The following is a 16,024-nucleotide window of genomic DNA, read 5'->3' on the forward strand; positions in this document are numbered from 1 at the left end:
CTTGTATGTCCTATTCTCAGTCTACTACCTACTGTCTCCTCCTTCCTGCTCCTTTCTCCTCTACTCACGCATCTCACTCTATTTTCATTCGTGTTCATCAGTAAACAAATACAGAACAATACATCCATCCATCCATTATCTGTACCGCTTAATTAATCACAATGTTGATGATGACGTTGAGACCAGTGGAGGTGCATAGAACACGTTGGCCACACCATACAAACCACACTAACAGAAGAAAAGACAATACAATTCAGCTTTTTTGTCAGCTATTTTTGAAGGAAAATATTGTTAGATGAGTTTAAAATTATGTTCTGATCATAACATTAATATGATTTTTTTTTTTTTTTTTGTGGCAGGACTCAGCCCCAAATGCAGCAAATAACATTCAATGCCACCAATACAATAAAATCATGTTTTTATTCTTAAAGAACATTTACAATAACAATCCAAAAGCCCTGCCTAAATTGCCGTGGTCTGTTCCCTGCTGCTCAGTTTGAACCGACCCGCTGCTCTTTGCTTCTTCCGGCCCTCAATCCTCTCGGCTTGCGTTTTGATAAACGCCACGCTCAATTCCGACTGGGGGTCCTTCTCGCCCTGGGCCGGCATGCTTCGCAGCCACTGCTCGTAGTAACCGCGGAAGCCGTCGATCTGGAGCAGGTAGTTGTTGCGGGACTTGTACTGGGAGGAAAGGAATTCACAGAACAGCACATTAAACGGGGGTATAATGGAAAATGTACACTTTATTGTTTGTAGACAAATACTTGGGTCTATGGAGTGGCTGTCCAAGTGTCAAATAGTTATCAGCCTTTTTCAAAAAAATTTTTTAAAAAAGTAATGTGAATACTTTATGGATGCACAGTATGTATGTACCTGATCTTTTACGTTTTCATTTGTAAAAAGAATTGGAAAAAGAAGTTTTTCACATTGTTATTATGCTGTGTTGTGTGTAGAATTGTGAGGGGGAAAATGAATTTATTTCATTTTTGAATGAGTCTGTAACATAAACACTTGGCGGATGCACTGCACTATCGTGTTATTAAGGCACCTGGAAACTGTGAGTGGTCGCCACGGTTACCTGGTCGTAGTTTGGAGGATACTGAGCGGCAAACTCCAGCTGTTTGATGACAACCTGGTTAGGCCACACACCCTTGTCACGCATGCTTTTCAGCAGCATTTTCAGGTAAGCGTAATCCAGACGGCGACTTGCTCGGCCAATCAGGGTTGAGAACACGTGCGCGTTGGGCTTTAACCCCGCCTCCTGACAAAAAAAATAAACACGGAGCCACTGGTCAGCCTACATGTCAATTATTACATGATCATGTTTTTTTCACTTATTTAGTGGACTTCATAAAATTGTTTTATGATTTTGTTTTTGATGTAAGATTTATTACTCTGTATTTCATTCGTTTTGACTCTCAGCATGATGATCAGGGTTATAATAGTTTTGGATTTTGTTTTAAAATTCAGTTGGTTTTAATAAGCAGGTTTTTCATTGGTTTTTATTTTTTCAGAAAATGCTTAATTTCAGATTAGTTTTAGTATTTATTTGATTTTTTTTAATGCGTGGAGTATTTGTTGAGTGCATGATTAAAAAAAACAATACACTAAGTATAATGTAATAAAGTAAACTACAATTCTCAAACAACGGTTTGATCTTCCTTCTTCTGTATGAATGCAAAGCGACACTGAAAAATTCAAATTTAAAATGAGCTAAAAAAGCTCATGTATGCTACTGACAAACATGGAAACGAATGCCATTTTTGCAATAATTATAGAGTTTTAGTTTAAGATGTATTCTCAATTTGAGTTTCAGACATTTTGTTGGTTTTCTTTAACTATGACCTCACCTCCATGTCGGTGAGGAGTTGAAGTCCTTCCTTTTGTCTCTGGCATCCCAGTGCCAGGCTGCCAAACGTCTGCACGTCCACGCTCACGTTGCGCTGCCGCATCACACTCAACATGGCCTGCAGACAAACAAAAAACAAGTCAAGAGATTGGAAATAAACTTAAAGTGGAAGTCAACGCAAACATTGTTCTATGCGAGCCCACTAATTGAAACAGGGCATTCTGATACATATTACGTTTGAGGAATAAGAATTAATGCACCCGTCTTTAGCCATCTCTGGGGGCGGCCATTTTGTCACTTCTATTGACTAAAAATGAAATCACAACTGCTCACAACGACCAATCACGGCTCAGATTCAGAAAACAGGTCAGCGGTGATTGGTCATTCTGAGCAGTTGTGATGTCATTTTCAGTCGACATAAGACAAAATGGCCACCCCCAGAGATGGCTAAAAACGAGTGCATTTTGCTGCTTAACCTATATTCCACAAACGCAAAATTAATCAGAATGCCGTGTTTCAACTAGCGGGCCTGCTGGGAACATGACTTCCGCTTTCAATTCGCATTTTCACTTCAGGTGTTCAGCTGTATAGAAAGGTGACATCAATTATACTTTATGAGCATAGGGCAGCGACAGGAAGTGGAAATATATATATATTTTTTTATTGGACATTGGTGTTGAGCTTTATGAACTCTGCCTAGCAACAACTGACAAGCCATCCCACCACGCCATTTATTTGTCATCATTTCAGATGATGGGTGGTCAGACTTTCATCTTGAAAATAATGGATGAAAGCTTTGCTTTTAATTTGTTTTTTAATCGAGCGGCTACTCATGTTGCCCATACCAAAAAAACGCAACCGAGTCTACACGTCAAACCTCACACGTAGCATTGGTGATTGGTTTTGTCGCCTCATCTTTATTGATCAACCCACAAGTCATTTGTTAACAAGATGAACCTGTGATTGGTTGGTGTTTTGACTGTACTCAAGTACACGCCCACACAAAAAGCCAAAAGGCAGATTTACCCAAACTGTTGCCACAAAATTGGAAGCATCCAACCCAGTGACAATACCTTAGCTCCGCCCAGGTCTCCACTTCTGGCAGCCCTGCGAATGGCCGAGTTGAAAAAGGCGGAGTCCAGCTTGATGCAGTGCTGTTTGGCCACTTTCAATAGTGTCTCCAGAGACTGAAGACCTGGTGCCATTGTGTCGGCCAGCAGCGTCAGAGTCCGCAGGTCCGGCGCCAGCCCGCCCGCCGCCATTTTCTCCAGGAAACCTTGGCCTCCGCCCAGCAGAGCCAGTCTATCGGACGCTCCTTCCGCAGCTCCGAAGGCGATCACGCCACCGCCGCCCTTTCCCTCCAGAAGGTCCAGCAGGTTTGGGGTGAAGTCAACGGGCAGGGGTGCAGATTCTTCTGGTCTGAGCGGCACCAAGGAGTTTTGCGTGTCATCACCACCACCACCAGGGTTGTCATGTTGGCCGAGCAGCTGACGCTCCAGAAGGTCAACGTCGACTCCTTTGCGTGACTTGACGTGTGACTGCTTTGACTGGAGCAGGATGCTGGAGGCCAGCGCGGGGTCACCGATCCCACAATCCCTCGCGGTCCTCAAGAGCAGGTTGTAGTTCTTGGAGTCCGGAACAAGGCCAGACTTGAGCATCTGCCGCCACACCTGTCAAAAGCAAAAACAACTTACAACGCTGTCACACTAAGGCAATCCATGAATCAAGAGGGTATGGAAACTTGACTCTAGCTAAAATTCAAACTACTCCAAAAGGGTTTTTGTGAGTCTGTACGTGAAACTCTGGAACAGCCTGAATATGCAACATAAGCAATAAAGCGGGTCTTAAAATTGACTGCTTCCTTACATTTGTTGGTACATTTTCTGCTACCACGACTAATATTGACTTCACTTAAATCTTTGATCTTTTCCTTTCTAACATCGTTGGTATGTACTAACTTTACCATTGTTGAAATAAGCAATGTAGCGTAACTGTATTTCCTTGCGTTTCATTGTAAAATGCCAACGCCTGAAATTGATGGAATAAAAAGAAAACAACAAGACAAATGTTGCATTTAATCCATGCGACAAATCGTTAGCTGTTGCTGTTTTGGTCGATAGGAAGAAAGACCTGCAAAGCCAGCCTGAATCCGAGCTCTTTGTCCTTCAGACATCCCATCAGCAAATAGTGAAACGTCTCCTGAGTGACGGCGTGACCAACAACCAGCATCTCCTGGAAACACATACACACACAATTAAGCACAAATACTATCAAAAACATCTAAAAAAAATTTTTTTTAAATGACCGACTGGGTTGTTTCTCAGCTGTGATCTTATAGCGAGCAAAATTTGAAGATAACAGTACGAGCTATGCTAGCAGCAAACTTGTTTGGCAGCTAGTGAATTATTCTTCAGAAAAGCAACGTTTAATGCAATGTTTATTTTCAGACAAATAGAGACACACACAGACCCTGAGCGTGTGCATGCAGGCGTGTAGATTGTTGCTGAGCGCGTGCGTCTTGAGGACGGCGTGGTAGGTGGCCGCGCTGAGGGTGAGGTTCTTGCGTCTCACTTCCTGTTCCAGCTTGAGCGCCTGCTCCAGAGCCGCGCGTCTGTGCGGCGACTCCGCGCAGGCGTTGAACAGAGCCGTGTAGGTGGCGTCCGACGCCTCCAGACCTCGCTTCTTCAGCTGCAACGCACATTTGGACAAATGCGTGTGTGTGTGCGGGGGGGGGGGGGTGCGCGTGCGTGTGTGTGTGCGCGTGCGCCGTGTGATGCGTCCTCACGTCGTTGTAGAGCTTGAAGGCCTGGTTGAGGCGGCCGGCTCGACCGCAGCCCCCGATGAGCACGCTGTAGTTGTACTCCTCCGGCTGTAGCCGCTCCCCGCGCAGCATGTCTTTCTCGAACATCTCCAACGCCTCCTCAAGCTCAAATTCAACATTTGCGTCATTCACAGATGAGCCGCGCAGCGTTCACCAAAATATCTGCTGTCCTTATCACGGTCGCATTTGCTGGTACTGATCCAAAATGCTCCACTTGTATCTGACTGAGGCACGGGCGATTAAGTCTGTTGACTAGAACATTCTTTCTGTCTGGGCTAGTATCTTTTCTGAGGACTATTAGCTTCCCGCTGAAGCAAAACATTCTCTTGAGACAAGACCCTATCTCAGGACTGAAACCTTGAGACTAGTAATTTCCCTCACAACTAGAACCCTCCCTTGGGATTACACCAGACATGTCCAGCTCAAGGGTTTCCTGTTTTCCAGCTCTAATTGCTGCAACACACTTGTTCCAAATGATCAGATCATCAGCAAGCTCTGAAGAAGCTTGATAACGATCATGATTATTTTAATCAGGTGCGTTGCATGGATAGATAGAAAACGGGCAGGACACCGGCACTTGAGGACCAACTTTGGACACCCCTCGACTACACCATTCTCTTAGTCCTAGCATCTTTTCCCTAAACTCTAGCCTTTTCTGAGGACTAGTGCCTTGTCTTTGGACTAAACCGTTCTCCTGGTGGGATGAGAATATTAACTCAGGACTAGTACCTTCTCTTGAGACTAAACTAATCCCATTTAGGATAGAACCTTCTCTCGCGACACGTATATTAGACCTTCGCTATCGTCTTGAAGCTTCTCTCTGGAGGCTGGACTAAAACCTGGATGAGACCATTCTTTGGTCCTTCACCATTTTCCGGACCTTCTCTCGAGACTTCTCTGGGTACTAGACCGCCATGAAGAGCAGAACCTTAACTTCTACATATAATAATCAATTTTCTTGTGACTACAATGTTATAAATAAAATAATACTAACCTTTCCAGCTTTAATCAGCTTCTTGCACTGTAAGAAGTACCAATAGGTGGTATTTCTCCTGCCAAGCCTCCGTGAAGGGTCCTCCGGCTTCTGGTCGTCGTCGTCTTGTCGGTAGCTCAGGTCCAACATCTCCGGGCTAACTTTCCTAAACGACCTCCGAGCAGAAATGTCGGCGGACAAAGCGCCGAGGTTCTCCTCGGGCGTTGGGGTTAACTCCACGTCCTGCCGCCACGCAGAACCTGACAGGGAGAAATGTCTGACGTGCGCCCCACCGGGTGTGAGGAAGAGCCTCACCGCGGGTGAAGGTGGAGCTCCGTAGCGGCTACGAACTCGTGTGGTGACCGCTGGTAGACGAGACAACTTTGCACCCATGGCTGACATCGTTGCCCCATTCCGGCGCCATAAAGTTGCTACGGACGGGATCATGATTAAAATAACAGGTTACAAATAAACTATTTGATAATTTATTGACCATTTATCAACGGGTTTTTTTGTTTGACAACACGAACTCGGTGTGTGTCACGCGCGCCGCCATGTTTGACAAGTCCTGAGTAGTCAATAGTCGAGCCCCCCTAAAAACAAGTCCAGCAAATATAAACACTCGGCTGGCAAACCGCCAGGTATATGTAAAACGATTGACTTGTATACTAGCCTAAAACATAACGATGTTTTAATTTTTATTTGGTGAAAAGATTCTTGAAAACAATCGTGATAGGTTCAGTGTCCTAGGTCGTTCGACAGCATCAGTACTTGATTGGTATGCCTGGTAACCACTAAATTAGTGGTAATGTAATTGAATTTTCATTTTGAATGAAATTACATTACCATTAATTTAGTGGTAATTTCATTTAATTTTAGTGGCACCAAGTTGTTTCTTTTGTATTGTATTTGTATTTTGTATTTGCATGACTAGAATTCAAATAATTTAAAACACCGTTGAAGATTTGAAAAGTAACATTTAAAATACATTACTAATAAAACACATTTTAAAATAAGTCAAAGAGTGAAAAAGTAAAATTAAATGAAATTTAAAAACTTACAATAAAAAAGTAAAAATTAAAGAATTGTTTTTTTAGGAATATATATATATATATATATATATATATACACACACACACACACACACACACACAAACACACAAATAATTAAAAAAAACTTTTAGACTGATCCATTTTACTTTGATGGAAAAAAATAAGTCACTTTTAAAAAATAATTTATTGGAATTGTAGGTCTAATATGTAAACAAATACATCCATCAATTTGGCACTTATAATAATATAAATGAGTAGCATGTTATTTTTGACCCACCAAAAAGCCAAAATTGATCCTGAAAGACACCTCCCTTTAATCTCACTGTAACAAAATGTAATTCCATTTGAGACATAATGTAAGATTAAAAAGAGATGTGCTTGAAAATGGGGCAAACGAGCCACATCAGTCTTTTCAAGCGTCAACTTTAGCAGCAGCACCACTGGGGTTAAGAGGTATAGCGTTGACGTCACCATGGTGACAAACGCGGCGGCTGAGCCACGTGACTCTGGAATAACGTGGTGCCGTCCAACAGGGTGAGTGGGATGTCTCTGATGACAGAAGGCAGGTCTTCGTGCTGTATCGGGTAAATGACCGCAGAGAGGCCCGGACGCTCGGAGGAAAACCTGCAAGAGAAACACACAAAAGGTCAAAATATTACCAAAACAATTTGCACAGCCTTAGTTCTGTGCTTTTATGCCGACCTGTCGAAAAGAGTTTTCTGCAGGTTCCGGCAGGCCACCAAGGTGCCGCCGGTGAACATGTGGCACATGACCACGCGACCGCAGCGCTCCACAAACGACTCTGCCGCCGCTGCCTCGAAGGAGCCGTTGCGCGAGATGAGGCAGAAGCGTTGCAGGCGGGAGCAGCAGGAGAGGGCGTCGAAGAAGGATGAGTTGGCGTTCAAGTAGGGTTGCTCTAACCTGAACACACACAATCACAACAAATACAACATAAAAACATGGTTACAATTTTAAAATGTTACTTTTGAACCAAACGAAGTCATGACTTATTGAGACTTTTTGTTGCGGGTCAACTCATGAAAGACGTGTCTACCAACTTTCATGTTGCCAAGTCATATTGGCTTCGGGGATGAATGTTTTGGGTAATCCGTGACAACACCAGTATGACACCCGGGATCCGTTTCACAAAGCGGGTTCAACAAACTCTTGAGTCTAATCCTGAAATCTGAGTTGATCTACTCTGAGATAGGAAACTCTGAGTTTACAGCAGTACAGCTGATTCGAATCAGTTTAGTCAACTCCAAGTATCTTCCCCTGGAGTTAAGCGCATGCACCACAACTATGAAAAGACAGCATCAATGGAGCCCCGATTCGACGAGTCACCGTGGAAGGGGGAAAGGGGGGCGGGTGTGGCGACGACTGAAGATGAAAAAACCTTGTTCGCATTGGGGCTACTGTCGCATGAAACGGTGCACTGAAAAAAGGTTTGGTGAATTCAATTTTATTTCTTCAAGTGGTTGCATGAAATATAATCATCGGTATCCAGATACATTTATTAAGTAGACAATACATCTAAATGTATCTGGATCCAGATGATTTTAATTTGTGCAACCACTTGACAAAATAAAAGTGAGTAAATTCAACACACCACTTTTTTTCCCCAGTGTATCACTCGAAAAGATAATTTTCAGGAAATGCTAAAACGTCACTGCGCGATCTGATCTCCCGACGAATATTTAATTCTCTGCGTAGTAATGCTGCACCTTCATCCACGTACGGGATCATTATCAAAAGGACATGCCACGTTTGTCTCCATCTAAACTGCAAAAAAAAATGCTGCACATCATTTACTCAATTTTATTTTGCACAAAATAAAATAATCTCTATCCAGATAGATTTTTTTTAAAAGATGATACATCTACTTTAAAATTAATTAATTAATTGATTATCATTATTTTGTGCAAACGTGAGTAAATTCAACCATCATTTTGGCGTGTTGAATTTACTCACTTTTATTTCGTCAAATGATCTTAAAATGGCCACTTTAAACCAAAATGGGAGACTATGTTCATTTTCACATGGGGTTTTTAGATATTTTTTTGTGCGTTTAAGCATGACAGACAAGGCTACCAAATTTCCCGTTGAGAAGTGAAACTATCTTTGGAGGCATCCACATTACCTGAGTTCTCGTAGCTGTGAGCAGTTTCTTAGCGCTTCCAGCAGGGAGGCGTTATAGTTCATGATTTTCAGCGTGCCGATGTTGGCGAGCGACAACACCTGCAGGTCCTTGCACTGCGTCACTAGGTGGGCCAGCCCCGTGCCCCGAAGGACGCCGGGCAGACCGGCCAGCGTCAGGCGGCGCAACCGCTGAAACCCTCCCAGCGCCGCCAGGTGGGCGTCGCCCACAGCGCGGGCCCACGCGCACATGCCGCGGGGCTCCACGCTTGCCCGGGTGCACGGCTCCAGGCGAGGCAGTGCTGAGATGAAACCCGGCCCGATGAGCTCCAAGGTCTCGAGGGAAAGGCATCCGGCGGCCAGACGGCTGATTCCCGAGGTGGTGTCCCCTAGATGTGGGCAGAGAAGCCAAAGGTTTATTTCAGTCAAAAGTAGCCCTCCAAATGATTACTTGAGGAAAAGTACGAATTCAGTGGAAAAAAGCGACTCAATTCGAGCGGCTGACGTAGCAGGCTCCGGGCCAACGCCAGCGATATATTCTTTATCCTCGATGTAAAAGTCAAGGAGGGCACAGCAGAAGGCGCAGCTGATCCAAAAAACGTTTCTTCCATTCAATTATGGTATTATTCTGCTTTATGCAATTTTTTTTCTCACTAAAAAACTTTTTTTTGTTTTTTAGTGGGAGATGTTATAAAGGACTCATTTTTATTAATTTCAGTGGGGAAAGATGATATGAGATACATACATTTAGAGTTACAAGCATGTTCGCGAATTAAATTCTTACCGCAAGGTACAATACAGTTGTTTTGAGCTCGCGTTTTCTATTGTTGGTGGGCGGGTATTTTGCCAATTTTTTTAAATGACATTTTATGTCACAGGGCCAACCGATTGAGGCCAATGCAGAGTCCAATATTTGGCATAATAAAATTCCGCCGCTAATCAAACAGGTGATAAACTAAAAAATTAAAATAACATTAAAAAAATTAAAAATTATAAATAACTTTTTTTTGTCCCTTAACGCTTAAAAAAAAGGATATGAATTACAGACATTTGACTGTTTCACATACTTTGTCCTTTAGTGTTGAACTTTACAAGAAAGTACATTTTGTGGAGAAAAAAAAAAGTTTTTTTTTAATCGCCGAGTGGGCTGCTGGGGAATGTTTGAGCATCATTATCTTTGTCTTATGCTGTAATGTGATAATGTGTTTCAAGAATAAAAATTCTGGCCGATATTAGCCAATTTTAAAAGTGCTACTCTTGGGTGAATAAATTGGCTGGCCGATTAATTGGTCAGGCCCTAGTTGTTATTGTATGTTTTATACAGTCCAATACTGTACTACAGTGCTATTTTTCGAATTGAAAAAAAAAAACATGATGCAATTGGGTTGTTTTAGGGGGTGCTACAACACAATTGCATTTCCACTAGTTTCAATAGGAAAAGTTGACTTTAGATACAAGTGATTTGAGTTGCGAGCACATAAACTTTTAAGTCCAAGTACTACTACACTGTATATTTTGTTAGAGCTACTTTGAGATGCGCAACGTATCCAAAAAGGTACTTTAGTCAATGTCACAGCGTAAATGTAGCGCGTTACTAACCACACCAACCTTGGGTCCCCATCTCCGAGCCAACTTTGAAGTTCTGTACGCCCACTCGAGGGAGTTTCTTCAAGCCGTGCAAGAGTAAGAGGGACGAATTCTGCGCGGCGCCGTGATGCAACTGGACGCCGTCCGACAGGGCGCAGGCCGGTACGGTGAGCGAGCGAAGGTGCCGGAGTTGAGCCAGGCTGGCGCACAAATGGGGCACGGCAGGGGGCAGGGCGGCAGCGTGCTCGTGATGGTAGTGCGTGTGCATCAGGTTCAAGTGGCGCAGGTTGACGCAGCAGGAAGCCAGTCGGCTCATGTTGGCGGGGAGCAGCTGGTCCTCGGCACCGCGGCACTCCGAGTACGGCACGTGGTTGATGCCGCTCAAGTTGAGGCTCAGCAGCCGCGAGGCGTCTCGCACGCCGCCCTCCAACAGAGACTGGAACACCTTGCAAGTAGGTACAGTAGGTAGGCAGGTAAGTGTTCGTTCTCCAAAAACATACATCAACATAGGGCTGTGCAATTAATTGAAATTCAATTATAATTACGATTATTACACTCCACGATAACAAATCTGGCATAATCGTAAATTATGATCATTCACTTATATGCAATGCACTGTTTGCTTACACAAGGAAATCATACTTGAATTTATACATTTGCACCTTTTTTTAAATTCTATAATAACTAATTCCATAAATTTTGTTTGGTCCAAAAGCAACTTATTTATTTGTCTTTATATTTTTTACGTTCAAACATTTTCTTTTGTACCAAAAAATAAATGATCGTTTGAATAATCGTGATGTCAACTATTACCAACATAATCATGATTCATATTTTTTTTCACAATTGAGCAGCCCTACATCAACATATAAATATGACAAAACATGTAAATACACTTCTCTTACATTCTGCTTTGTTGTGTTTTTGGGCAAAGCAGCTACAACAATCAGCTTACAAACAAATGATTTCAAGACATTTACATAAAAAGGAGCATTATAAAATTACAAAAAAGACCGTATAGTGGAATTGATTTTAAAGACCTTAAATCAAAGGGATGCTAGAAAAAAACCTGGATTTAAAAACATTTAAAGTTGGTGCTGGCTAACTTCGGTTAGTAGTTTATTCCGTTTGCGCGTAGCATAACAGCTAAATGCTGCTTCACCATGTTTGCTTTGAAACCCGGGCTTCATTAAAATAGCCCGAGTCTGCAGGAAGACAATACAATTGCCTTTTGACATTTTTTTATTTAATAAAAAAAAAAGGGGTTTGCGGGGATGGAAGGGATTATTGACATTATAATTCATTGAAATGGGTCAAATTTATTTGACATACGAGCTTGGCGCGGAACAAATTAAAGTCTTAAGTCAATCCACTGTATCCTTTTCGTTTGGCTTTAGTTTATTTGTGTATTTTTATTTTTTTTTTCGTTCCTCACCTGCGGCCACAGAGCAGGACAGCGGCTGAAGCTCAGGTGCTTGGGACTGTTGCCCTCCAGCGCCCGCTTCAGCGACGAGGGGTCCAGCCAAGAGCGCGGCAACTGCAGGGCCTCCAGGTCGCCGCGGGTGCCCAGGCTCTGAGCCAGCGAGGGGGCGGCGGGCCAGCGGGCCGGGTTTGGGCCGGGAACGGACACCAGGAAAACGCGGAGGCGCTCCGGTACGTGAACGCTAAACACAGCCAGGTAGAGCAGCAGCAACGTCTGGTTCACCTGAGGACAGGTAAACATCGCGTTTGATGGGTATTGTCGGCAACGAGTCTTTTGTATGGCTTATTTGGTCACGTTAATTGATGAGTACACATTGTGGAAAAAAAGTCAAACTATGCTGCCTTTGAAGATGCCTAACAGAAATGTAAGGATGGACAGGAATAGGAAGCTATCATCAAGTGAGATCTTTATGAGAATTTATATGCCGTGTTTTTTTTCTTTTCTATTTTGTGTAATGAAGGTAAAATTGAGGTAAAAATACTCATGGTATTGAAAGCGACCTCTCCCGGAGCCAGTCGGGCGCTGAACTCCTCCAGCCGCTCGTAGTGCGGCACGCTGCTCTGACCCACCATCAGGTGGCAGCAGACGCCGATGCCCTCCCGGGTCACGTCTGAGATGTCGAACTGCAGCATCAGCCTGACAACACACAAAGGCAACAAAATGCTTTACATCTTCGGACACTTGCATGAGAGTCAGGAATGTGGAAAAAATATTTGTAGTGCTTTACATGTGGACGTAACAGAGAGGATTGTTTTGAATCATATTTCCTATTCAATGTCATCATTTTTATATATTTTTTTGTCTTAATACTTAAAACTTTTGTTTTAACATTTATCACTTTAAAAGATTTCCGTACAAAATGGAATACTATTTCAGTGAAATTTTATTTTGTAATTTAATTGAACTGATACTTTTAAATGTTCTATTGTAATTGATGTTTAATTTACTTTGATGTATGTCTTTTGTTATGTACTGAAACATTTATTTTAAATCTCTATATTTACAAAATTAAACATACGCATATACCGGTAATTTACAAAATTACTTGCGTCCAACCCTGAACTTGAATATTTGGAACTTTTTAGTTAATTTTCATTTTTAATTAGATTCTTACTGTTAACCTTATGTTTACCTTTATAACTTTGACAAATAATACATTTTTAATTTAATTCAGATTTTTGTGTGTGATTTAACTGTACTTGATAACATTTAATTGTAATTACAGTTTCATTTTTAATAGACTTTAATTTTCATGCATTTTTTTTAACTTATTTTTGGAGTGAAATTGAAGTCTGAAAAACATTACCTGTACAAAGAATTATTTTTAATTTTGCACATATTTTTTTTTAATTTGTGTATTTCAGTTTATACTTTTATCACAACTAATTTTTACACTTCAACATCACCTTTGAAACACATTTTTTCTTATGTGGATTTAGTTTAAAATTTTGAATTTTTTCAACGTACAATTACATTTTCATTTGAAATTTGATTTTTGCATTTGAATTTAATTTGTACTTTTAGTTGTGCTTTGCTTGAACTCAGTCTTTTTTACTGTAATTATTTTTTTTCTCTTTAATTGATTTTTTTTTTTTAATTAATTTTGAATAAATGTTATAGAATGGCCACAGCCCACCCTGGACTACATAAATGATGACCAAATGGTGGCGTAACTCCTGCACGGTCCTTACTTGCGTAGCTGAGCGCAGCAGGGCACCACGCCGTAGCTGGGCGTCAGCAGCGTCTGCCGCAGCTCGGCCAGGTGGCTGAGTCGGTCCACTGCCTCGCCCGCCAGCTTGCCGGCGTCAAAGCCCGGCTGCACGTCGAAGGCCAGCGAGCGCAGCAGAGGCAGCGAGGCCACCAGGCGAGAGAGGCGCCGCGACGTCAGCCGGCACCCGCTCACGTCCAGACGCGTCACCACCTTGCAGCGTCCCACCCAGTCCACCGCACCGCTGCTCAGCCAGTAAACGCCGTTGAGGCTCAGGGACCGCACATGATTGGACAGCTGCTGCAGCGTGTGGCGGACCGTCTGATCGTCCATCTGCGCGAAAAGCGTGGACGTGTATGAGGAAAAACACAGATAAACACATCCTTAAAACAGAACTCAGAAAGTACCGTGTACTCCTCCGACAGGCATACGTGCGCCAGCAGACTCTTGTCGCGGCAGAGCCTTTGCAGCCGTTGACAGACGGGCAGCACATTGGTGAGCAGGTCGCACACGGGCACGTGGCGCAGGATGCACAGAAGGATCTCGTCAGACAGGTCAGACAAGCCCACCGCCGGCGACGCCATCACGGGATCCTCCTTGGCCTGGCCAACATTCACACGTTTATTATTGTGACTACAGTTGACCAACATTTGTGGGTTCACTTAAATGAAAATGTGTGTGTGCGCGTTTTATATATATATATATATCTACCAGTAAATATTGCAATTCCAATTACTTTTATTTTGTGCATTTTTATTTGAATTTAATATATATTTAGATTTAATTACAATTATTTTCACCACTTAATAAATATTTGTTAAACTCCCTTAAATGTAATTTTATTGGTTACAATTTAATTTTTAATTAATTGTTTATTTTTCATCTTTTCATGACCTGAAAGTTAACCAGAATTACAGAAGTACAATGTTCTGTTATAATTAAATGGGTTTTTTTTGTTTTAAATTTATATGCAGTTAAAAAATAAAATTAAATTAAAAAATGAAAGCTGTACATCAGCGACATAATCCGATTTGACATTTTGAGGGGAGATTTCGACAGTTACCTGGAACATTTTGACAGAATTCACAATTTGTTTTTATTTAATTCAAACTGTTAAATTATAAAATGTACATGAGCTACATGGGCAAACAATTTAACTCTTTTTTAACGTGCCTTTTCAAGATACAACTACGGAAGCCCAGAAGTCACAGAAAACGCAAAAACATTCAGATTGAGGCGTTGGAACGACAGCCGAGAAAGCGATTTACGCCACATATGGAAAAAAAAACATACTTTCTTCAGTCATGACGATAATGAAAAGTAACTAATGTCCCTATGACCACTCATGACAAGCATAAACCGACGAGTAGACCGGTAGAAAATTTGGACAGTAACTTAATTTGAATTGAAAATCACCTGGCAATGTAGCAATTAGCCTACATGCTATTGCGTTGCTAAATCCTCCCACCTGGTGAAAGTGTCGTTCCTTTTACGTCTGAAATGTCAGCAGCGCCGCTCAGCGTGGACACCATGGGCGCTGGTATTTAAATGTCAGGTGCTCGCCTGCTGAGGAAACATCTTTGCTTTCGGGCTTCGATTTCCCTCCTCACAGTCTATGCCTTCTTGGAAAGCACGGACATAATTCACCGCTGCAAGATAGCGGAAGAATTTACGCGTTGCACTCAACGCAGACAAAAGCAATGGAGCTTCGATGAGTCGTTCCGACAAGAAAGATGACGATAGCCTGACAAAATCGAAATCAGCACAGGAGTGGGTGAGTTCAAGCTGCTCGAGCGGAGTTGGCGTTCAGAATTTGCCTCGAAAATTTCAATTTCAAATTCCAATTGTGTTATGTAAAATTGTATGTATCTAATTGTTAATGACTCAACTCAATTTATAGAGCACGAAACAATCATAGCTGCACTGAGTTGCCTTGTGTATGAAACTGCCTTGCCATACAAAGTGCTGTACATAAAATTAAAAAAACAGACACATAAAACAAGCATAGTTAAAACAATACATTAATAATATGAAGATATTATTATTATTATTAATGAATTACAATTAATTACACTACTAGCAAGAAATTAATATTGGGCTTTAGAGTGAAATTCGAGGATGGCCTAAAATGTGCTATAACCTTCACAGGTGAACTTCATTTGACCTTCTGTAAACATTTGAGCGCACCTCCATTGTTCAGTGTACAGTACTTTTTGCACAACTTGCTGTTCTCTAGCATTGGAACTGAATAGCAAATTCAACACTAAACTGACTAAACTTAAACTTTTAAAATGCTCTTGCAATTAACAATAACACTCTAATTTCTTAGTTTAAGTCTACTTGTGTGTTTGCACAACCCTTAAATTGATACGTTTATAAGACAAGATCACAAGATTGTAACAGTCAGTTGAAAC

The 16,024-nt window shown here is 42.0% G+C and overlaps 2 protein-coding genes across 4 annotated transcripts; both read right to left on the reverse strand.

The window, feature by feature from the left end:
- Positions 1-401: 401 nt before the first annotated feature.
- On the reverse strand, positions 402-6,230 carry ptcd1 (pentatricopeptide repeat domain 1). Its single transcript, XM_086034695.1, has 8 exons — positions 5,665-6,230; positions 4,635-4,775; positions 4,319-4,537; positions 3,980-4,081; positions 2,923-3,519; positions 1,851-1,967; positions 1,079-1,261; positions 402-681 (listed from the first exon to the last, which is right to left on the reverse strand). The coding sequence occupies exons 1-8, from the start codon at positions 6,088-6,090 to the stop codon at positions 463-465; spliced, it is 2,004 nt and encodes a 667-aa protein (XP_085890821.1). The 5' UTR covers positions 6,091-6,230; the 3' UTR covers positions 402-462.
- Positions 6,231-6,861: 631 nt separating this feature from the next.
- Positions 6,862-15,312, reverse strand: fbxl18 (F-box and leucine-rich repeat protein 18). Of its 3 annotated transcripts, none has more exons than XM_086032715.1 (9): positions 15,081-15,312; positions 14,018-14,219; positions 13,594-13,943; positions 12,403-12,538; positions 11,855-12,124; positions 10,441-10,864; positions 8,837-9,221; positions 7,399-7,617; positions 6,862-7,320 (listed from the first exon to the last, which is right to left on the reverse strand). In XM_086032715.1, the coding sequence occupies exons 1-9, from the start codon at positions 15,140-15,142 to the stop codon at positions 7,164-7,166; spliced, it is 2,205 nt and encodes a 734-aa protein (XP_085888841.1). In that variant the 5' UTR covers positions 15,143-15,312; the 3' UTR covers positions 6,862-7,163. The 3 variants fall into 3 exon arrangements, with proteins under 3 accessions (XP_085888841.1, XP_085888840.1, XP_085888838.1); XM_086032714.1 differs by having other exon boundaries at positions 14,018-14,212; positions 15,027-15,306; XM_086032712.1 differs by having other exon boundaries at positions 14,018-14,212; positions 15,079-15,302.
- Between the last annotated feature and the right edge of the window lie 712 nt (positions 15,313-16,024).

The sequence above is a fragment of the Filicampus tigris genome, chromosome 6 (assembly GCF_054856515.1).
Source record: "Filicampus tigris isolate MCC_2025a chromosome 6, RoL_Ftig_1.0, whole genome shotgun sequence".
Taxonomy (NCBI): domain Eukaryota; kingdom Metazoa; phylum Chordata; class Actinopteri; order Syngnathiformes; family Syngnathidae; genus Filicampus; species Filicampus tigris.